A 25320-nucleotide genomic window follows, 5' to 3' on the forward strand; every position below is an offset into this window, starting at 1 on the left:
GTCCGTGACCCTGCTAAGGGGCGTCCAATGAAAGTTGTAAGTGGTGGTGCGGGGTGCAGGTCGCGATGAACAACGAGGACACAGGGTTGCAGTCTCTTTACCTCTTTACTGAAGGCTTCAAGGTCCTCAATCCAGAGTACGGTTAACAGGGCTGTCCGAGACCGGCCGGTCCGATGGCACCTCCAGAGTTCCCTTTGCAGGTGGAAATCTGTGCCTACCTTCTAGCGCCTGTGTGTTGTAGTACTTCCCTGCTGAGCACCACGGGATAGTCCTCACAACTGTTGTGTCTGTTTCTGATGTTATTTCCCACAACTTATGTCTGTTCTGATGTTCTTCTCCGTCCCCCAGATGATATGGATAGGACGCACCCGTATGACGGGAAGGCCTGGAGTTCTTCTGGGACCCTAGCGTCGCCCCTCTCCCACAGTTACCCCCTATGTCTTCCTAGGTGATTTTGGTGAGACAGCCAACCTAAAATTAACTGTCCTGCCTCTGTTTGAAGTATTGCTTGGAGCCTAATACTTCCTCGGCGTTCTGGCCACCGGCTACGCACCTCAGTAGGATGTTGCCTCGATCTTACAGCACGACTCCTACTGGTGTTATCTCCTTTTTGCTTTGATCTCGTTTCTCACTCTCCACAATAAACCTCGCTTCTTGTCCTTTCTTGAGATACCGCCGCGATGTAGTGCAGGCGCGGTTCCTTAACGTTCTTTCCTTTTTGCTAGGCCTCTGTCAGGATCCCACCCCTGACAGGGACCCCCCTGAATCTTCCCCTGCAACACCCTCTGCCACAGGATGTTGCCTGGTTCCAACCCAGTCAGCTTTCTGTCTAACTTTCTATCTAACCCCCAGTTTTACCAGATTGTGAGGAGTGGCCTAATACATAGTGCCCTTAGCTCCCCCTGGAGGCCAGACTATGAAGTGTATTGGTGTCTGTGATACCTGGTCAGGTGAACTCCTTCAGTGCCATCAGATGTACCATCACTCCCCTTAGCGGCGGAGCATCAGTACTGCAACGACCAGGACTCTGGTGCGCTGCATATGTTCTTAATAAAATATGGTTTTCCTATTCATTCAAAGTTATCTTTTTACATTTTAAACAGCGTTCAATTTTTTTTTTTAATACAATTGTGGTTGCATGTCTTATTGTGGTTTATTAGGGCAAAAAAAATGAAATATTCTATTATATTAAGAACATCTAGTAGGTTATGTTCATATGTTGCATTTCTGGCACAAAAAATGCAGTATTTTACTATCCCATCAAAGTGAATGAGATTTCTGAAGTCCCGTGTACATGCTATTTATTGTGTTCCTTGCAGATTTGAAGCAGTGTTGTGAAGGATATGGGGAGTATTTAATGGCAGATTACAATCCCCCTTCAGCATGTGTAGCTATAACAGGACACATACCTCCAGAGGCGTATCTAGGGGAGACAGCCGGGCTGCCTAATGTGGGGGTCCGCAGTGTCTCCCCCGGCAGTTGCATTCTGCCACCCCCCTGGACTGAGTCGGCTGCTCTCTGTACCGTCTGTCAAGCTGACAGCCGACACAGAGAAGCTGCAGCGCGCCGGCTCCCAGAGACATGGGCGGACATACCGCATGTGCAGCGATCTGTCCTTCTTCCTGCCCTCACTTCCTCTCTCTCTCTCATACAGACAGCAGCGCCGCTGGATGACGTCATCATTCAGCGGCCGGCCGTGCCGGAGAGAGGAAGCTGCCGACGGTGATGCTTCAGGTGCGCGAGAGCGTGTGGACAGGTGAGAGGTGCTGTGTGTGTGTGTACGTGTGTTTGTGTGTGTGCATGCATAGCGCTGCGGGGGAATGTGCAGAGAGGTTAATCACAGTCAGCTGTGTCTAAAATCTGGACCAAATACAAACATCATGGGAAGGTTGTTAAAGGCAAACATACTGGCAGACCAAGGAAGACATCAAAGAGTCAAGACCGGAAACTTAAAATCAATATGTCTCCAAAACAAGAAATGCGCAACAAAACAAATGAGGAATGAATGGGTGGAAAATGGAGTCAATGTCTGTGACCGAACTGTAAGAAACCACCTAAAGGAAATGGGATTTACATACAGAAAAGCTAAACAAAAGCCATCAATAACACCTAAACAGAAAAAAACAAGGTTACAATGGGCTAAGGAAAAGCAATCGTGGACTGTGGATGACTGGATGAAAGTCATATTCAGTGATGAATCGCGAATCTGCATTGGGCAAGGTGATGATGCTGGAACTTTTGTTTGGTGCCCTTCAAATGAGATTTATAAAGATGACTGCCTGAAGAGAGCATTCAAATTTTCACAGTCTTTGATGATATGGGACTGAATGTCAGGTAAAGGCACTGGGGAGATGGCTGTCATTACATCTTCAATAAATGCACAAGTTTATGTTGATATTTTGGACACTTTTCTTATCCCATCAATTGAAAGGATGTTTCGGGATGATGAAATCATTTTTCAAGATGATAATGCATCCTGCCATAGAGCAAAAACTGTGACCTTGTGTTTCTTTTTTCAAGGAATATTTTCAATGTCATGGCCTGCAAATAGTCCGGATCTCAATCCAATTGAAAATCTTTGGTGGAAGTTGAAGAAAATGGTCCATGACAAGGCTCCAACCTGCAAAGCTGATCTGGCAACAGCAATCAGAGAAAGTTGGAGTTAGACTGATGAAGAGTACTGTTTAACACTCATTAAGTACATGCCTCAGAGACTGCAAGCGGTTATAAAAAGCCAGGGGTGGTGCAACAAAATACTAGTGATGTTTAGGAGTGTTTTTTTATTCGTTTGTTTTTCATGTTTCCATAATTGATAATTCAGAATTGAGTGATTCCATAATTTTTTCTCTATGCTTGGTTACAAAAAGTAACCATTACGGACTACCACATTTTTTTGTTCTTGATTTCTTTTAGTGTTTCTTAAAGCCAGAAAGTTGCCATTTGAAATGACTTTAGTTTTGTGCCATGTCTGTGATCTGTGTTTTTTTCTACAAAATTAAACAACTGAATGAACATCCTCCAAGGCAGGCGATTCCATAATTTTTGCCAGGGGTTGTAGAAAGTGAGCAGAAAAGAAGGCTGAAATAGCAGACTGACATTGTGGGATTTAGGTCAGTAAGGAGGTGAGGTCAGGTCCAGATAGGTAGATCTGCGTGTCATTGGCGTAGAAATGATACTGAAAACTGTGGGATTCTATGAGCTGTCCATCTTGACAGCATGGTGGAGAGCTGATCTTCTGTCATGGTGGAAAACTTGGTTTTGTTGGAAGAGGGCTGAGCAGCTAAGAGGGGCATTGGGCGCTGCGGGCCAAAGCTTTCTCTGATCGGGTCACTATTCTGTTGAAATAAAGAGGCAAAGTCTTCAGCAAAAATGAGAGGACAGGGAGGAGGTGCTGGGGGACGGAGTAGAGAATTGAAAGTGTTGAAAAGCTGTTTAGGGTTGTGAGACAGGGAGGATATGAGAGATGAAAAGTTTGTTTTGCGGCAGTGAGCGTAAACTTGAAGCTGGCGAGGGACTGCTTGTATGCGATGAAGTGCTCGGCCGAGTGGGATCACTTCCATCTCCGCTCAGCGACTCTGGAAGCCCGTCTCAATTCTTTGGTCAGGTTTGTCAGCCAGGGCTGCCTATTGATTGCACGAGTTTTGCCATGCGTGAGGGGGCAGCCGAATCAAGTGTTGCTGTTATTGTGGTGTTATAAGAAGTGGCAGCAGCATCTTTGTCGTGAAGAGAAGTTATGTCTGTAAGAGGGAGAAGAGACTCAGAGTGATTGTAAATTGAGGTGTTTGAGATTTCTGCAAGGGTGGGTGAGTTTGTGGAGCGGGGTTGCGCACGAGGAGAGGGAAGAGAATGTCAGAAGGTTGAGGTCAGACAGGGAGGGGTGAGTTAGTGAGATTAGTAAGGGAACAGAGACAGGTGAAGATATGGTCCAGCGGATTGAGGCCGAAGGAAGCAGTGAGTGATAAAAGATTAGAGGCAGCTGAGGTGAAAGTGTCAATGGAGATATTGAAGTCACCCATGATGATAGTGGGGATGTCAGCCTAGAGGAAATGAAGTAGCCAGATGGGAAGGGGAAGTGATGCGGACAGAGAGCACCTCAAACGAGGGAAGAGTAGCGGAGGGTGGTAGCGGAATTGGGGGTAAAGGTATCGGACAGGAGCAAGCCAACTCCTCCACCACGTTTGTTCCTGGGGCGAGGGGTATGAGAGAGAAGGAATCCGCCATAAGAAAGTGCAGCTGGAGAGGCTGAGTCAGAGGGGGTGAGCCAGGTTTCAGTGATGGCAAGGAAGGAGAGTTTGTTGGTGCTAAAGAGGTCATGGATAAACATCAGTTTGTTGCAGACAGAGCGGGCGTTCCATAGTACTCCAGGTAGGGGAACTGGGGGCTGGATGATTGGTTGTGAGGTTATCAAGGTTGTAAGAACGTGTAGAGGATCGTGGCAGGGGGTAAGAAATGAGTGTGGGGATGTGTTGAGGAGGGCCAGGATTTGGAGATACGTCGCCAGCAATGAGGAGTAGTAGACAGAGCATTAGAAGGTGGGAGCAGGATAGGACATGATGTGGCCATATGTGTCTGGAGAAAAAAAGGATTGTATGTGGAGGAAAAGTTGTGAGGAGGAGGTGAGATAGCTGGGGAGGATGAAGTGGGAAATTACTAGTTCCTTACTGGGGTGGGGGGGATTGCAGGAGGTAGGAAAAAAAATAGAGTAGTATGGGGGTGAAAGTGAATAGAAACCAAAACATTGTAGTGGTTTTATATTCCGTTACCTTGTAGTCAATTCTAGTACAATTCAGAGTAGTGTAATTAGAAATCTGGATTTTGAAAGATGGAATTTGAAAGATGCCTGGAGTTATTATATAACCTTGGGCTGCTCTTTTATCTCTATCCACGAATCCACACATCTGTGTTCTTGGTTTTGACTTTACATGCTACAGTGGCTAGGTTCTAGCCCAATATAATCCCGTTAACAGACTGGTCTTTTATCTAATGAGGAACTAGTTGTAGTCCTATCGGTCTGAACAGGTGCTGTTTCACTGGTGCTAATGATAGGGGCCTTCATGCCTGTCAGGGTTGTGAGAGAGTGTGGTGCCACATCAGCGACTGCGTGGACCACATCCTCTCACTCCGAGGGCCTGTGTGGACAGGGGTGTTTGTGTGTGTGTGTAAAACTGTGCCAAGCTGACCTTGAAGAACGTCACATTGGTGCAAGCGAGGAGACCATGCCACGTGATCCCTCCGACGTAATAGTGATGTCAGGCGGGGTGGGTTTCATCGCAAGTGTCATATCTGCAGTATGTCAATTCTTTCAGCATTTTTCACACATTCTAATGACTGCAAAAAGTGCACACACCACAAAGAAAAAAGAAAAATATGAAAAAAAAAAAAAAAGTACATATTTTAATGGCTAAAAAAAATAAAAATAGAATTACTGTTACAAAGCAAGCTTTAGGGACTTCTTAGGTCCCTTCTTCAGGCTAAGGGCTCATACTCACTTGCACGAGACTTGGATGAGTCTCGCACGGCAATACCCGGCACTGCACCCAGCACAGAGGAGCGGAGCATGTGGCTGCATGTATTCCTATGCGGCCGCACGCTCCGATCTGAGTGCCGGCAGCAGCGCCGGGTATTGCCGTGCGAGACTCATCCGAGTCTCGCGCAAGTGAATATGAGGCCTAAGTATAACAAAGTTTCTTAAGAAACACAAATATGCACAAACCGTAAACAAAAAAAAACAAAAAAAAAAAAAAAAAAGAAGAGGGTCATGGTATAATAAATGAACCATTGAATTAAACAAACTGAGCTCAGAGACTGAATCCTTAATTGGATTAGATTAGTGGTGTGAAAGTTTTATAGTCCCAATATCCAAGTAAAGCTGGAGTCACACTAAACGACTTACCAACGATCACGACCAGCGATATGACCTGGCCGTGATCGTTGGTAAGTCGTTGTGTGGTCGCTGGGGAGCTGTCACACAGACAGCTCTCCAGCGACCAACGATCAGGGGAACGACTTCGGCATCGTTGAAACTGTCTTCAACGATGCCGAAGTCCCCCTGCAGCACCTGGGTAACCAGGGTAAACATCGGGTTACTAAGTGCAGGGCCGCGCTTAGTAACCCGATATTTACCCTGGTTACCATTGTAAAAGTAAAAAAAAAAAAAAAACACTACATACTCACATTCTGATGTCTGTCACGTCCCCCACCGGCGTCCACAGGGTTAAAACGGCTTTCGGCAAGAGCGCTGCTAATGCACGCGCTGCTGCCGAGAGCTTCCCTGCACTGAATGTGTCAGCGCCGGCAGTAACAGCGGTGACATCACCGCTGTGCTCTGCTTTACGGCCAGTGCTGACACAGTCAGTGCAGGGAAGCTCTCGGCAGCAGTGCCTGCATTAGCAGCGCTCCTGCCGAAAGCAGTTTTAACCCTGTGGACGCCGGGGGACGTGACAGAATGTGAGTATGTACTGTGTTTTTTTTTACTTTTACAATGGTAACCAGGGTAAATATCGTGTTACTAAGCGCGGCCCTGCACTTAGTAACCCGATATTTACCCTGGTTACAAGTGAACACATCGCTGGATCGGCGTCACACACGCCGATCCAGCGATGACAGCGGGTGATCAGCGACCAAAAAATGGTCCTGATCATTCCCCAACGACCAACGATCTCCCAGCAGGGGCCTGATCCTTGGTCGCTGTCACACATAACGTTAGTTAGCGGGATCGTTGCTACGTCACCAAAAGCGTGACGTTGCAGCGATATCGTTAACGAAATCGTTATGTGTGACTCAGCCTTTAGACCAGAGGCCTAGTTTATCAGGACTATAAAACTTTCACACCACTAATCTAATCCAATTAAGGATTCAGTCTCTGAGCTCTTTCTCTGAGCAGTTAGTTTGTTTATTCATAGGTTCATTTATCATACCATGACCCTCTTCTCTTTTTTTTTTTGCTGTTTGTGCATATATTTGTGTTTCTTCAGAAATTTTGTTATACCATGCCTGAGGAAGGGACCTAAGCCGTCCCTAAAGTTTGCTTTGTAACATTACTTATTTTATTTTTGTTAACCATTAAAAGGGTATCATAAATACAAGATTACGGTATCTTGTTTTTCACACTGAGAGCATTATTTTTATAATCATTAAACCTTTTCTTTGTCTGCATCTACTGTACTTGGATCTGAAAACAGGACCAGTGCTCCAATTTCCTGAGCTAGAACAGGATCTGAATAACAGGAAATAACCCGGCGGTGGACGACCAGGTTGTGCTAAAGTTAGGTCAAGGTAACAGTGGGGTACTGTGGAGGCTACAGACGCTATTTTAACTTGTGGTGATGACATACTATGGAACTGCAATAATGTTTTTACAGAAATATAAGTGACTAAGTGCATTAACAGCAACTTCCCACCATCTCAGGTGACCAATATTGTGGAAAAATAGTTTGCACTCAACAATTTTCCCAAACTTTGTAAATTATCCCCAACAATTGTACCTAAATGGTCATTTATGTAAGGTGCACTACAGATCAGCAGATTTTAAAACCGCGTTTCCATCATGTAGGACGTTGCAGCCAAAATAAAGATCCATATTTTAGTGGCATTTTTCTTGATGCTGAGCAATTTTTTTATGTTTGCTCCTCTTTGTTTTCAACCACAATCACTTCAAGAAAACAATTGCACATGAAATCTTCAGGTATGGTGATTTGAGGGAAAAAACAAACAAACGGATAGCTTGGGACTACAGTAGATTGGCCGGCAAAAAAGTTTTATTGCTCTCAGTAAACATCTTAACATGCCGGTCATTCATGGTCTTATTATGGACAGCGATGTATGGACTGGCCACGTGTCTTCTGACCTGAACTCAATAGACTTCCAGGCGTATATCAAGTTGTTTAGTTTGATTTAGGAGACCCACGGCCAGTACCTGGACCATGAATGATGGACATTTGAAATCAGTTGAAGAGAAACTTAATAATAATCGTCTTAGAAGAAAGGGACTGATCTTTCACACATGGTCAGCTTCACATGGCTATCCGCTAAGGATAAAAACACAAGTAGTTTCCATCATGTGTGAAAAGGCAAAATACTCCTGCAAGTATAATATACAGTGCCTTGTAAAAGTTTGGGGACTTCTGGTCAAAATTACTGTTATTGTGATCAGTTAAGCAAGTTGAAGATGAAATGATCTCTAAAAGGCCTAAAGTTAAGGATGACATTTCCTTTGTATTTTAGTTTTTTTTACATGAAAATACATTTTTTTTTTATTTGTCTAAACTACAAAAGGAAATGTGTCATCTTTACATTTTAGAGATCATTTCATCTTCAACTTGCTGAACTGTTCATAATAACAGTAATTTTGACCAGGTGTGCCCAAACTTTTACATGCCACTGTCGGTAGGTATAAAGATAAATGTCCTATCTAAATTTGATTGATGTTCTGCTTGTAAAAGTACTACAATATCCCGGTAATCAAGTTTACAGTTAAGATAGAAATAGAAATTAAACGTATTTGCTCGTTGGCGGTCGATTGCCTAGTATGTGGGTGATGGGCGTTCCTGGTCTGTGGATGGTAGATGCACGAAGTGCCTATGCAGTGCTCTGGCCGGCAGCGCTAGCACACACTCACCTCATTAGGTGCAGCAAAGTCCGCCTAAACAGAGTGACTTAACTAACTGGGGAATACTCCCTAATGCAGAATCCATCTCCAACGCGTTTCAAAGGAAGCATCCTTCATCAGGGATGGCCAGGTGGCAGACTTGGCTGCACCCATTGTGGCGAGCGTGTGCTTGCGCTGTACAGGCACTTCATACATTTAACAGTATTTTGCAGGGGTGACTTTTAGCAAGTTGGAGCACATAGTTTGCTACAGCTGTGTCTACCCAGGGGTGAGAGCTCAAGTACACCTACATATACCGTATATCATATAGTTTCTATCATGACTGGTAGAAATTGACCAATCATGTGACATCTTGTACAAGTCAGTTTTTTTTTTTTAAACCCAACTCTCCAATTGATATGTATATCATAAATGAATAGTACACATGAAAATAAGCCATTTTGTAATATATTACTTATCAGAGAAATCTGCTTAGTTCTTCTCCTGAACTGATCTTTCACTCTCAAATAACAATAAAAGCTGTATTCAGTGAAGACGGATTTTCATATTACTAAGATAGGAAATGGCAGCTGGTGCTTTTAAAATTCTATGGATGGGTGAGGTAGAGGAGCTAGATTTTTTTTAAATTTATTCCTGATTTTTATTTACTGCACAGATTTTACCCCCATAATATAACAGACCTTTAGGAGGCATTTCAATATTTAAATCCTTTTCCTGCCTCCACCTTCTCTATGGGGAGTCTGGCTGTATCTGGCAGACGGCTCTTCGCCCTCACATGATATCGTGCAGCTGCTCTACTGTGCTATGGCATTTTAAAAAGTCATTGCAGAGCTTCACTGCCCGGACATTTATAGTCTTTTGGTAGTCTTTTTCACCTAGTGGATTTGGGTGATTTTAATTACATGGCTCATGGCTCAGCAGTGGTAATGTACCTGTTAAACAATATGCAGTCAAAAATCACACAGTCCAATCAATCATGTTTGTTTATACAAAAACCACGTCCAGACAACCACATGGGGGTTACCATAAAAAAAAAATCAAAAAAAAAAATCTGCCAATTCTGGTTTTACCCCTATGTTGCTGGTAGGATCATTTGTACGAAAGATCCTCCAAAGCACCAATCGATAGGACCCTTCTTGTGGCTGATGATCATTTTATGCATAGTTCGACTTTAGGCAGCAGATGGTCATGAGATTTAATGCAGTAATCATCCAAAACAACTGAAGTCAATGAATGGCCAGGAATTGCAAAGTCTCAGATGAGCCTATTAAACGTTCATGTGCTGTCCATATACAAAATGGATAGCATATGGACACCACACGGACCAATGCAAGCCAATGTGGTAGTTCATACGAACATATTTACATATGAACCAATTGGCTGAGTGTTAAAAATAAATAAATAATTAAATATATAGCAGAATGCACTTTTGGAACTTTTTTTTTTTTAATCAGATCTATTAAAAAACTCACAAGAGAAAAAAAATTGCAAAAACCCTGCTGTAGCCAAGTAAAAAGAAAAAAGTGCATCTAAATAACAGTTTTTAGTAATACTGTTTCTGATCAAAAATAGCATAAAAGCCATCCCATCGCGGCAAGGTACGGTAACTCTGATCGGGGCAGGAAGTCAATAGGTACGCAAAAAAAAAAAAAAAGACAAATCACATGCATTTTTCACAGATCCATTGCAAATATAAAGATACTAAACTACATTTGGCCTATGATATTTTCAAATGTTAAAGTAAAATAAAATAAATGGACATAATGACAAGGATGAAAAATACTTTTTTCGTGATGAAAAACAGAATTTTTTAGTCTAAACCTGGCGTAAGTTTGGTAATATTCAATGTAACATGAATATACTCAAGTAAGATAATTATCTGGAGACATCGGAGAGAAAATTAAGAATGATAATTACACTTAAGAGGGTCCTTTGATATCAGGTTCAGCTTTTGTGTAATGGAAGGGACTATTTTGGCTACGGAATAGAACACACGAGATCCGTCTAATGATCCCTCTGTTGTAGGAAAAGCTTTGAAGGGACTCACATTTAAGCCCCCGTCACACTAAGCGAGGTCGCTAGCGAGATCGCTGCTGAGTCACAAGTTTTGTGACGCAACAGCGACCTCAGTAGCGATCTCGCTATGTGTGACACGTAGCAGCGACCAGGCCCCTGCTGTGAGATCGCTGGTCGTGTCGGAATGGCCTGGACCTTTTTTTGATCATTGAGGTCCCGCTGGGTAGCACACATCGCTGTGTTTGACACCTTACCAACGACCTTGTTGACTACAACGTCACACAGGACGTCCCTCATCGAGGTCTGAATCTTCATAATAGCTCCCATGTGACAGGGTCACAACGACCAACGACATCGTTGTACAGGTCGCTACAGGTCGCCGCATCGCTGCTGCGTTGTTGGGAAGATCTCACTGTTTGACATCTCACCAGCGACCTCATAGCGACGCAGCAACGATCCCTGACAGGTCGTATCGTTGTCGGAATCGCATTAGTGTCGCTAAGTGTGACGGGGCCTTTAGGCACAGAAGGAGCCTAATAAAGGGACTCCTAAAAGGAAATCAAATATTTGCTTAAGCGGATATACACACAAAGTAGATTGGTTACAGAAACCTATACGACTGTCCCAAAGATTTGGTTACTTTTTGAAGTTATCGATTAAAAAAAAAAAAAAAAAAAAAAACAGTTTAGCAATATCGCAAACATCTTTGGTTTGAACACGGACTGTAGAAAACCAGCACTTGGACCGATATTCCTTAGTGGGACTGTTCACATGAGGTTTTTTATTTTCCACGAACTGAATGTTTGCGGGAAACAAAAAAACAAATAACAAAAATTGCAGCATGTACTAGTTTCTTCTGTGTTTTGGATGAGACTCTCGTTTGTTTAAGTCTACGGTTGTGTAAAAAATAAAAAAATTTGGCGTCAACGTACAATTTTACGGATACATTGCAATTCTTAACATAGGAAAGAAGGCTTCCTTACAAAAACTGGAATCTGCTAGAAAACTGTACAAGAAGGTATTTACATCAAATACATGCCAAACATGAAATAAATTAACATTTTGGATCATTAGCCCATTAATCCATCATATTTTTACATTTTGCACATTTGACAATTTCAATTTACCATTCTCTTGTAGTAGGTGTCCATTAGAATGATACCACTGGAAGTGAGGATCTGGGTGGCCCTCGATATTGCAGTGGATGACCGCACTGTTGCCCTCCTTCACAATGATGTGATCAACCGTAGATGTGATCACAGGTAACGACTCCACCGCTGATTCAGAACCATTGGCAGTGAGATTATAGGTTCCCATCGAGTGTATTGCTGAAGTTAGGGAAAACAGGAGGAACAAAAGTAATGATGGCCGCCAGGAAAAGTTGGAGATATTCATAGTTTCTGTGAATGAGCGTTTGAGGCCAGAACATGGAGGCCCCATCAGGACGTGAAGCCTGCAAAAGAAAAAATAAAGCATGATGGGATCAAAATGCAACAATAGCAAAACAAAATTATACTGATATATAACCCCAGCTATACATGACAAAATCCAAAAAGGAATAAAAGAGCCACCCTGGAATGAAGATATACAGCTATCCCCAGCACAGAGCTCGGGGCATAACTTTGACACTGCCCACCTAAGAAATAACATTTTTTTCTTGATCACACACCCTACATAGCTCATACAGGTTAATTAATTTCAGAAGAATACGGAAGGGCATGGTGTTCAGGTTAAAAAGAACACTTATTCCTATACAGTATATTATTTCATGGGGATTTAATAATCAGGTCTCAGGGCTGCAAACATTTATAATGTAAGGATCAAAGTATCTCTGCAACCTTCATTTACAATATTGGAGGTATAAGGTACTGTATGGCCAATAATGATTAGACATGGAGTAACAGGTGACAGATGAATAGTTACATGGATAATAGTGGGGCGTAACCTAAAACTGCAAGAACGACTACAATTTTCAAGAAAAAAAGGCCGACAACCAATTATGTATCAAAATATAGAATTAAATAATCAAACTGAGTTAATGCAGCACTCCTCCCATCAATGTTTTAATATATTGCAGACATCATATTATACGTCACTGTGTACTTACAATTGCTCATTTTGCCTTTCTACCCAGACTAGCTGAATCTTTCTAAGTGCCATGCAGAAACAGGAAGTCTATTTTCCCTGCATGAATCATTAGAACTACAATTCTACTGACTGCAAACTCCCTGGCAATCCTGCTCAACACTCTCTTCAATTCCTGAACCAGCTACTCTGCTCCCCCCCCTGTCAAGGACTTTGCAATTACATAGAATTGTAGTTCTAATGAGGATTTATGCTGGGAAAAGAGATTTCCTGTTTCTATATAGAGCTTAGAAGGAGTCAGCTAGTCCGTTTATAATCAAGTGACGCCATAGACCCAATGGAAAAGATAGAATTGACTGGGTAGAAAGGCGAAATGAGCAATTGTGAGTGCACAGTGCTCTATAATATGATGACTGCAATTTATTGCTAGAATAAAAACTTGGATAGGAGTGCTACTTTAAAAAGTTGAAAAGTATGTCACACGGAGAAAAGGAGAGGACAAAGATAAAGGTAGCAACAATGCACTGAAGCAGTACTATTAATGAAAACAAACTAACAACATGTATAGGAACCTCTTTAAACTGACATATCTGTTGCAAAAATCAATGGGTCATCCTCAGATTACAGCAGCAGAAAATACACAATTTTATTCTGTTGCGTGACTATACTCTATTGGTTCGTAGCCTTGGGATGTAAACATGAGCGTTTTTGTTAACTGGCAAAGAAAAAAAAAAAAAAAGTGTCATGAAATGGTGAGGAATTGAGATAACAGATATTAGAAAATTGTAGAGCTCTCTAATAATACATGGATTTAGGCTATGTTCCCACGAGGAGTAGTTCGAGAGTTTTTGATGTTGCACCATTTCTGCACACAGATGAATTAGGTTACTCACATTCTTTTCATTGCATTTTTGGTGCTGCGGTGTTTGCCCCTTTTTCTTATGTCAGGTTTTGAAATACAGCTCCTTTTTATACTTCCTGGTATTTGTCTACGACAAAACCTTATTGATACAGTCATGGGCCGATGCCCATGCGTTTTTAGTGCATTTCTGCATCTAGCGCAAATCTATGGGGAAAATCCAAACAGAAAACTCTGCGTAGTCAGAAGAGGGACTGAAACATTGTGGATTTAAAAAAAAAAAACGCATCACAGTTCAGTATACGCTGCGTTATGAAAAACAACAGTGGACATATGATTTCATAAATCCCATCCACTTTGCTGGAACTGTAAGACGCTGCAGAATTTTTGCATCATCAAAAACTCACCAGAAACCCATCGTGGGAACTAAACTTAAAGGGTAGCTGAACTATCAGAAAACTGGCTCTGTCTTTTAAAGGCTGCAGTGTGAATGATCACCTACACAATGCACTTCTACCAACATGTGTTCCGACTCATTTATTTGGTTTTGTTTTAGCTTTTTTGTACAAACAGGGATGTGACTTCCCCTTTTTGGGCCGGGCATTTTGTCTACATAGATTTCCATAGGCAAGTAGCTCAACAGTCGGGTCGGGGTCCTGCTCTGCCCCAGAGTATTCTGATACCTACTGGCACAGTGAGGTGAACTACAAGAGGTAGGTACTGTGCCGATTGGGTACACCTTGTTGCGGTGGGATTGCCTTTATTATTTTTCCATCAAAAAAGTGTCAACCAAGTACCCAATGTTATTTACCGTACATGTATTATTACAATTTACTTGCACTGCGTGCAGAATTATTAGGCAAGTTGTTTGTTGGATCACATGATACTTTTTATACATGTTGTCCTTCTCCAAGCTGTTCAGGCTTGAGAGCCAACTACAAATTAAGTAAATCAGGTGATGTGCATCTCTGTAATGAGGAGGGGTGTTGTCTAATGACATCAAAACCCTATATAAGGTGTGCTTAATTATTAGGCAACTTCCTTTCCTTTGGCAAAATGGGTCAGAAGAGAGATTTGACGGGCTCTGAAAAGTCCAAAATTGTGAGATGTCTTGCAGAGGGATGCAGCAGTCTTGAAATTGCCAAACGTTTGAAGTGTGATCACCGAACAATCAAGCGTTTCATGGCAAATAGCCAACAGGGTCGCAAGAAGCGTGTTGGGCAACAAAGATGCAAAATAACTGCCCATGAATTGAGGAAAATCAAGCGTCAAGATGCCATTTGCCACCAGTTGTGCCATATTTCACAGCTGCAACGTTACTGGAGTAACAAAAAGCACAAGGTGTGCAATACTCAGGGACATGGCTAAGGTAAGGAAGGCTGAAAAACGACTACCTTTGAACAAGAAACATAAGCTAAAACGTTAAGACTGGGCCAAGAAATATCTTAAGACTGACTTTTCAAAGGTTTTATGGACTGATGAAATGAGAGTGACTGGATGGGCCAGAGGCTGGATCAGTAAAGGCCAGAGAGCTCCACTCCGACTCAGATGCCAGCAAGGTGGAGGTGATGTACTTGTATGGGCTGGTATCATCAAAGATGAACTTGTGGGACCTTTTCGGGTTGAGGATGGAGTGAAGCTCAACTCCCAGACCTACTGCCAGTTTCTGGAAGACAACTTCTTCAAGCAGTGGAACAGGAAGAAGTCGGTATCGTTCAATAAAAACATGATTTTCATGCAGGACAATGCTCCATCACATGCCTCCAACTACTCCACAGCGTGACTGGCCAGTAAAGGTCTCAACGAAGAAAAAATAATGACATGGCCCCGTTGTTCACCTGAACTGAACCCCACAGAGAACCTGTGGTTCCTCAAAATGTGAGATCTAAAGGGAGGGAAAACAGTACACCTCTCGGAACAGTGTCTGGGAGGCTGTGGCGGCTGCTGCACGCAATTTTGATCGTAAACAGATCAAGCAACTGAAAGAATCTATGGATGGAAGGCTGTTGCGTGTCATCATGAATAAAGGTGGCTATATTGGTCACTAATTTTTTGGGGTTTTGTTTTTGCATGTTAGAAATGTTTATTTCTAAATTTTGTGCAGTTATATTTGTTTACCTTGTGAAAAAAAACAAGTGAGATAGGAATATATTTGGTTTTTATTAAGTTGCCTAATAATTCTGCACAGTAATAATTACCTGCACAAACAGATATCCTCCTAAGATAGCCAAATCTAAAAATGACCCCACTCCAACTTCCAAAAATATTAAGCTTTGATATTTACGAGTCTTTTGGGTTGATTGAGAACATAGGTGTTGATCAATAACAGACAAAACCGAAAAAAAGTAGACAAAACCGAATTCATCATCTTTCCCCCACCTCACGTATCCCCCCTACCCAATCTATCTACTATGGTAAACGGCATCACGCTCTTTCCCGCTCCTGAAATCCGCTGCCTCGAGGTAACTCTCGACTCTGCCCTGTCCTTCAAAGCTCACGTCCAAGCTCTTGCCACCTCCTGTCGCCTCCAACTCAAAAATATTGCCAGAATCCGTTCCTTCCTCAGCCCACAATCTACCAAAACTCTTGTACATGCTCTCATCATCTCCCACCTCGATTACTGCAACACCCTCCTCTGTGGCCTCCCCGCTAACTCTCTTGCACCACTCCAGTCTGTCTTCAACTCTGCTGCCCGCCTAATCCACCTCGCTCCTCCCCTGCTTCTCCCCTCTGCAAATCCCTCCACTGGCTCCCAATCCTCCAACGAATCCAGTTAAAACTACTAACACTGATCTACAAAGCCATCCACAACCTGTCCCCTCCCTATATCTCTGAACTAATCTCCCAATATCTATCCTCACGTAATCTTCGTTCATCACAAGACCTCCTACTCTCCTCCACACTTATTAGTTCCTCACACAACCGCCTCCAAGATTTCTCCCGAATATCCCCCATCCTCTGGAATTCCATGCCTCAACACGTCCGACTATCCACCACCCTCGGATCCTTCAGACGGAACCTGAAAACCCATCTCTTCAGGAAAGCCTACAGCCTACAATAACCGAGCCACCGCCTCACCACCGCCAGAGCCGCCGCCTCACCCCTACCTTCTTTCTCTTCCCCATTATCCCATAGAATGTAAGTCCGCAAGGACAGGGTCCTCTCTCCCCTCTGTACCAGTCTGTCACTGTAAACCTGTTTACTGTAAATGATATCTGTAACTCTGTATGTAACCCCTTTCTCATGTACAGCACCATGGAATTAATGGTGCTATATAAATAAATAATAATAATAAAAATAATTCTCTAAAATACAACTTGCCTAATAATTATGCACACAGTGTACTGCAGTGTATGTTCTCATTTTATTTTAGTCCCAGATACTGTCTGTTAAATGTCCCCAGTGTGAATGTGCACCTATAACATTACACTTATACACTGTGCTCTGGCTCATTTCTTTGGTTTTACCATTGGAAAACTGACGTAACAGCATTGTGACCAAAATGTAACAAATCTCATCTACATGTATTGTCCGCACATTCATTTAGATGCAAGGGGATTTACAAATGTGCAGAATGTTATTCTTTGCAGAAAATATTGATGGTAAAATATGTACCAAAACCTACAAGTCACACATGGATTTTGCACAAAATTTTATTTTGCTGTGAAATATGTAGCAGCTTTGCCCCCAAAATATATCAGTTGCCTATATTGGCTGTGTTTTTATATTTACTGTTTGGGGCCTTAAAAGCAAAGTTAGCCAAATTGACTATTTTTTATAGGGGGTCTCCCAGCTTTCCCTAACAGATGATGTTTGGGGTAAGAAGGATTGAATGAACTTCAACGAGTGGGCCTTTTTGTATTCATTTAGTTTGGAGCGGAGATAACAGGGCACGAGAGGTGTCTAGCTGTTGGTCACAATCCTCTCCAACTTCAAAACATGCATACTTGGCTGAACTGAGCATACGTGTGTATGGTGGGGCATGCAGGTGGAATATTTGTTTGGTGGAGATCTACTGAAGGTGTGTGACTACCATTAGACAATTGATTACATATCAGTATTAATACAGATTTCAATTTTTCTTTTAACATGTCTAATAATATGCCCAACATTTTTTTTTTTAATATACAGACTGATTACCAGGGTACTAAAACATAGTAACTACGGTATACAGCTACACACATAAGACCATTGTTTTTTGCAAAGTGTGTTCTCAAACTCCCAATGGTACTAAGCAAAACAATGTGAAAAGACTCAAATGGTTTCAAATATTTATCAGCTCTATCAGCCTCTATAGAAAAACAGTGTGGGACAAAGACACCCATAAATAATGAACAGTAACACTACATAAACCGGTAACCAGACTGCAGCGAAGTGCAGGTCACATGAATCTGCATTCTCCATTGTGGTCATGAACAGAGCACATAAAACAGCCAAGAAGAATTATCACCATTTACAACAGAAAAGAACATTTTACATCTAATCTGGGGCCAAGTAATATTGTGGAAAAGTCTTCTGAGGAAGCAAAGCCAAAAATACATAAAAATAAACAGCATGATGATCCAAAATACCACTTCGACCATGGAGAGGGAAAGAGAATGGAGGCCTGCCAGGGGAGATGTGCTGAATGCCAACAGAGGGGGCTGGATACAGATCTACGATTTACTTTCCAGATTATACGAAACCTCAAAATATATTTTTATCCATCTGCTGCCTTTTATTTCTTTAAATAGAACCTATTTTCTAGTAAATGTTCTGATTGAGATGCAGTTTCTACTGCACACAACCGCTGTGTGTGATGTGGTAGATCAGCTCACTTGGCTGCACACGGAGGTAGACACAGGAACGCTGTCTCTTTAAATCGCTCACTGGTTTATTACAGCACGGCATAAACCAATGTAAAGTTCATCAAAGCACACACGGTCTTTCTGGCCTAATGGCAAAACAGAACAAAATGTATAGCACAGTCCATACATTTGCGGGGGTCCACTCACTCAGGCTTAGCAAAAGCACACTGTTCAGTTTAGCACAAACACAAGCAACTCTCTGGAGTTAGCCTCTCCAGGCACACTGGAAACCTAATGACTCAAAAGGCTGGCTATTCATGTCCCAGACCACACCCTGGGGTGGAGATATGGTGAATAACCTCCCACACGTTCTATGGTTGTTCTCAAAAACCCAACTCTTAATATGGACAATCAACCCCTCTCATACAGTGAGTTGGAGCAAACTTTTAGGTTTCAAACCACTGAAGCTAATAGCCTCAGTGAAACATATCTCCCCTCCAGTACTCTGCTAGTGACTGTCACAGTGAACATACCCTCAAGCAGCCTTTTCACAAGGTAAAAGGTAACATCCAGTTAATTTATTGGTACAGTTGGGAAATACCAGTACAGATGTAGCATGTGTGAACATAACAGGCAGTATGCGGATTGCTTAGCGGGCACTTTATATTGAAAGCGCTAAGCGCAATAATATTTAGCGTATTCAATAGATACGGATTTGATATTTCTCTAGTGCTTGTTATACCTATATTTACTACACCAGACATGTCAGGAGCGATGGCCAATTCTCAACAAGTCCAGCAAGTCAAGTCAGAGACTTTTCACATGAGCAAAATAAAAAAGTCTGAATGTCAGTGTTTTGGATCAGATTTTACCATCAGAGAAATCAGCGATTTTCATGTATGAAAAAAAAAAAAAAATTACCATATAGACTCGAGTATAAGCCGAGATTTTCAGCCCACTTTTTTGGGCTGAAAGTGACCCTCTCGGCTTATACTCGAGTCAGTGTCGGCGTGGGGTCGGCGGTGAGCGGGTAGCGGCGGCTGTCACATACTCACCTGCTCCTGGCGCGGTCCCTGCAAGCAGCTCTTCCTGTGTTCAGCGGTCACGTGGTACCGCTCATTACAGTAATGAATATGCACGCATATTCATTACTGTAATGAGCGGTACGTGACCGCTGAACACAGGAAGATGCCGCCGGCTCCCGGAGACCATCTGACAGTGAGACGCTGCCAGGGACCGCGCCGGGAACAGGTGAGTATGACGGGGGAGGTGAGCATTGTGCGATATTCACCTTCCTCATTCCATCGCTGCGCGCTGCTCTGTCTTCCGTCCTCTGGCTGTGACTGTTCAGGTCAGAGGGCACGATGACGCGATTAGTGTGCGCACCACCCTCTGCCTGAACAGTCAGTGCAGAGGATGGAAGACAGAGCAGCGTGCAGCGATGGAACGAGGAAGGTGACTATCGCAAGTGCCGGGGGCCTGAGCGAAGAGAGGTGAGTATGTGATTTTTTTTTATTTTCATCGCAGCAACAGCAAATAGGGCAAATGTATGGAGCATCTCATGGGGCCACAATGTATGGAGCATCTCATGGGGCCACAATGTATGGAGCATCTCATGGGGCCACAATGTATGGAGCATCTCATGGGGCCACAATGTATGGAGCATCTCATGGGGCCACAATGTATGGAGCATCTCATGGGGCCCCTAATGTATGGAGCATCTCATGGGGCCACAATGTATGGAGCATCTCATGGGGCCACAATGTATGGAGCATCTCATGGGGCCACAATGTATGGAGCATCTCATGGGGCCACAATGTATGGAGCATCTCATGGGGCCACAATGTATGGAGCATCTCATGGGGCCACAATGTATGGAGCATCTCATGGGGCCACAATGTATGGAGCATCTCATGGGGCCACAATGTGTGGAGCATCTCATGGGGCCACAATGTGTGGAGCATCTCATGGGGCCACAATGTGTGGAGCATCTCATGGGGCCACAATGTATGGAGCATCTCATGGGGCCACAATGTATGGAGCATCTCATGGGGCCATAATGTGTGGAGCATCTCATGGGGCCATAATGTGTGGAGCATCTCATGGGGCCATAATGTGTGGAGCATCTCATGGGGCCACAATGTGTGGAGCATCTCATGGGGCCACAATGTGTGGAGCATCTCATGGGGCAATAATGTGTGGAGCATCTCATGGGGCCACAATGTATGGAGCATCTTATGGTGCCATAATGTGTGGAGCATCTTATGGGGAATAATGTTTTGAGCATCTTATGGAGCCATAATGTATGGAGCATCTTATGGGGCCATAATGTGGGGAGCATCTTATGGGGCCATAATGTGGGGAGCATCTTATGGGGCCATCAACCTTTATGCAGCATTGTATGGGGCAAATGTTTCTATGGAGCATCTTATGGGGCCATTATTCACCTTTGTGCAGCATTATATGGGGTATATTTTAATATGGAGCATCTTATGGGGCCCATCATGAACTGTATGGAGCATTATATGGCGCTCCTGATTCAATATGGATATTCATAAACACTTAACCTACTGATGTCTCAATTAATTTTACTTTTATTGGTATCTATTTTTATTTTTGACATTTACCGGTAGCTGCTGCATTTCCCACCCTAGGCTTATACTCGAGTCAATAAGTTTTCCCAGTTTTTTGTGGCAAAATTAGGGGGGGGGGGGGTGGGCTTATACTCAGGTCGGCTTATACTCGAGTATATACGGTAACCTACTCCTGTCCATTACAATATTAATCATGGACAGCGCATGGACTATACACTGATGCCATCTATGTCCTGTTGTGATTTTCACATGTGGAGCTTTGTATGGGCAATTTTTCTTGACATGGTCAGAAAACAACTCACACATCCGAGTAGCAAAGCAAGTTACAAAGGGCACTTGTCCTTTGACAAACATGGATAGGATACGTACATGAAAAATGGATGTCTAAATGAAGTCTCAGTGGACAGATTATTTTTTCTCACTGCACTTGGCTATCTAGTTCACCTAGAAGGACTCATATAGGGGTTTATTTTTTGCATACAGGAAAAAACAAAAAAAGGATATTCCATCAATGTACTGAATAAGATTATCATCCATTTTTAGTGCATGGGTCAGCGGTTCTTGTATTAAAACAACAACCCCAGACTAATAACTTTTCTAAATATAAATTTTGAGTTAAAAATGTGCGGAACACTCCTCAATATCTCCCAAAATGGACCAACTAACTAGCTAAAGTCGGGTCAGAACTTTTGGTTGTGAGATCTCAAAACCCCCCGCAGACTCGAGATCTCACTCTGTTCCAACAATGCTGCAACCTTTACGGCTTTTGAATGGTAACATAGCATGGTTAGTGTTAGCTTACAGCTTAGCAAAGGATGTAACATCACTCTTTCTGTACAAAAATGGACGCGCTTACGATGTGGGATCCCGTTCTGCCCGGCAGCATCCCACAACCCAAAAGTTCAGGCTTGACCTTTGCTACAAATTTGAGCCCTTTCAGTGGCACCAAGGAGTGTGTTCTGCGCACTTTTAAAAATAGCTTATGTTTAGAAAAATAACCAGTGTGCGGTTGCTCATTACCATAAAAAAAAAAAAAAAAAAAAAAAAAAAAAAAAAAAAAAAAAAGGCAGTCCATACTGGTGTTACTTTTTAAATAATAAAAAGCTGCCACCACTTGGATGGCATCTGCGGGTCATCCAATTTTTTATTTTTTTTTTTTAATATGGACCCAGTCAATTGAATGTGCATTTTGATCCACTAAACTGGATCGAACACTAACAAGTCTACAGCATTATTTTTTTTTTTGTGGCTAATCGGTGAAAAAAAAAAAAAAGCCAGACACTGAAGAGCCCCGTAAATTATAAAGGAAACATGTTTGAGCCATGAAAAACACGGATAGAACATATATGGGAAAAATGGACATCTGAATGAGGCATTAGGGGCATCCTCTGCCTACTAAAAAGTGGCAATCACACTTGAGACATTATTCTATTTGGACTCCGGATCCTAAAATATAAAATTATATATATATATATATATATATATATATATATATATATATATATATATATATATATTACGATGGAAGAAGAAGGCACGCACTCGGCAGGATGTCCGATGCAGGTAACTTTATTGTAGTAAAAGACTCATCTTCACAGCCGGGGGTGCTGTACAAGGAATGCGGCGATGCTAGACAACAGCTGTTTCGCGCCTGCCTGGCGCTTCAACAGGTCAATGAACGTGTGCACAGAAACGCCGGGTGAAATAGAAACAGGTGAGGGCGAAGCGCCTCCCATCTACTTCCTCCCTCCATGAAACCGATCACATTCCACCTTGAGACAAGATCGTTAAAACATACCTTAAAAACAATGCACATAGTACCAAGAACTATTACCAAAAGGAAAAAACAACGCAACTTATAACAACCATGATTAATATGACCTTCATACCCCAATAGTATACCTTAGAACTGCAGAATTATTACATTGCCTGAGAACGAAAAAAAGAATGAAAAAAACATGGATAAAACAAACACACGGTTTCACGGAGGGAGGAAGTAGATGGGAGGCGCTTCGCCCTCACCTGTTTCTATTTCACCCGGCGTTTCTGTGCACACGTTCATTGACCTGTTGAAGCGCCAGGCAGGCGCGAAACAGCTGTTGTCTAGCATCGCCGCACTCCTTGTACAGCACCCCCGGCTGTGAAGATGAGTCTTTTACTACAATAAAGTTACCTGCATCGGACATCCTGTTGAGTGCGTGCCTTCTTCTTCCATCGTAATCTATTGATGCATCTTTTTCACGGAGCTTATATATATATATCAAACATTAAGAGGCCACCACATCAAAACCCTGCCATCGGCAGCCCAATCCTCTGGAATGTAATCAAGAGGATGATGGATAGTCACAGGCCATCAAACAAAGAAGAACTGCTTACATTTTTGTGCCAGAAGCAGTGTGAGAGACTGGTGGAAAGCATGCCAAGACGCATGAAAGATGTGATTAAAAATCATGGTTATTCCACAAATTATGGATTTCTGAACTCTTCCTGAGTTAAAACATTAGTATTGTTGTTTCTATATGATTATGTACTTGCTTTCTTTGCATTATTTGAGGTCTGGAAAGCATTGTTTTTTGTTTTTTTATTTTTGACCATTTTTCATTGTCAGAAAAATAATACAAAATTTGTTGCTTGGAAATTCGGAGACATGTTGTCAGAAGTTTATAGACTAAAAGAACAATTTACATTTTTCTCAAAACCATACCTAAAAAGAGAAAAATCAGACAAACTGAACATTTTGCAGTGGTCTCTTAATTTTTGCCAGAGCTGTATATATATAATTTTTTTGCCAAAACCCTGGCTTGCATAAAGGAACCAAAGCATTGATGAGACAGTAACCAGGCAGCAGAAATGAGTAAATTGCTGGCTGTGATGTGTGCTTTATGAAAGTACCAATTATGTACATATCCTCCCCAGCAGATATTCCCTGTGCTGCAAACACACAAAGAGGAGCAGGTCTTCCTGCAGGGCAAAACTTCCATGGAGGCATGAGATAATTACACCCATGTTTTATAGGGAACGCAACATTGGTACATTTCATCTAAGATTTTCTAACCAGATTTTTCATTGATTTCTTTAGGAGTTTATCGTGCTAACGTTCCACGGTGTCTCACTGCTATCATCTTTTGGCCCAGCTCTGTGTCCTTTGTATAAGTCTCTGTGCATATCAGCATTGGGGCTTCTGTTTAGAAAGACTAGACGTCAATTCACGGGACGCTGGTTCATGAGCCATGTCAGTATTCTGTGATGACCAATTGTGAGACCTACCAATCACCTCCGATAGTGCAGAGGGAATTTCCTAATCAGGAGACACCGTGGATACAGTAACATAGTAACATCATTATCAAGGCTGAAGGAAGACTTTAAGTCCATCTAGTTCAACCCATAGCCTAATCTAACATGCCCTAACATGTTGATCCAGAGGAAGGCAAAAAAACCCATGTGGCAAAGAGTAAGCTCCATATTGGGGAAAATAATTCCTTCCCGACCCCACATACGGCAATCAGACTAGTTCCCTGGATCAACAACCTATCAAGGAATCCAGTATATATAACCTGTAACATTATACTTTTCAAGAAAGGCATCCAGTCCCCTCTTAAATTTAAGTAATGAATCACTCATTACAACATCATACGGCAGAGAGTTCCATAGTCTCACTGCTCTTACAGTAAAGAATCCGCGTCTGTTATTATGCTTAAACCTTCTTTCCTCCAGACGTAGAGGATGCCCCCTTGTCCCTGTCTCAGGTCTATGATTAAAAAGATCATCAGAAAGGTCTTTGTACTGTCCCCTCATATTTATACATTAACATAAGATCACCCCTTAGTCTTCGTTTTTCCAAACTAAATAGCCCCAAGTGTAATAACCTATCTTGGTATTGCAGACCCCCCCAGTCCTCTAATAACCTTGGTCGCTCTTCTCTGCACCCGCTCCAGTTCAGCTATGTCTTTCTTATACACCGGAGACCAGAACTGTGCACCGTATTCTAAGTGTGGTCGAACTAGTGACTTGTATAGAGGTAAAATTATGTTCTCCTCATGAGCATCTATGCCTCTTTTAATACATCCCATTATTTTATTTGCCTTTGTAGCAGCTGCCTGACACTGGCCACTGAATATGAGTTTGTCATCCACCCATACACCCAGGTCTTTTTCATTGACGGTTTTGCCCAGAGTTTTAGAATTAAGCACATAGTTATACATCTTATTACTTCTACCCAAGTGCATGACCTTACATTTATCCCCATTAAAGCTCATTTGCCATTTATCAGCCCAAGCTTCTAGTTTACGTAAATCATCCTGTAATATAAAATTGTCCTCCTCTGTATTTTACCCTGCAATGTTTAGTGTCATCTGCAAATATTGAAATTCT

General features: G+C 42.4%; 1 protein-coding gene across 1 annotated transcript in view; it reads right to left on the bottom strand.

Annotated features, from left to right (window-relative positions):
- Positions 1-25320, bottom strand: part of MFAP3L (microfibril associated protein 3 like) — a 57198-nt gene that overhangs the window by 5354 nt on the left and 26524 nt on the right. The window contains exon 2 of the mRNA XM_077279499.1: positions 11752-12077. Coding sequence (XP_077135614.1) covers positions 11752-12064 — 313 coding nt within the window. The 5' untranslated portion in view covers positions 12065-12077. The remainder of the gene's footprint in view (positions 1-11751; positions 12078-25320) is intronic.

This window comes from Ranitomeya variabilis, chromosome 1 (assembly GCF_051348905.1).
Source record: "Ranitomeya variabilis isolate aRanVar5 chromosome 1, aRanVar5.hap1, whole genome shotgun sequence".
NCBI lineage: Eukaryota > Metazoa > Chordata > Amphibia > Anura > Dendrobatidae > Ranitomeya > Ranitomeya variabilis.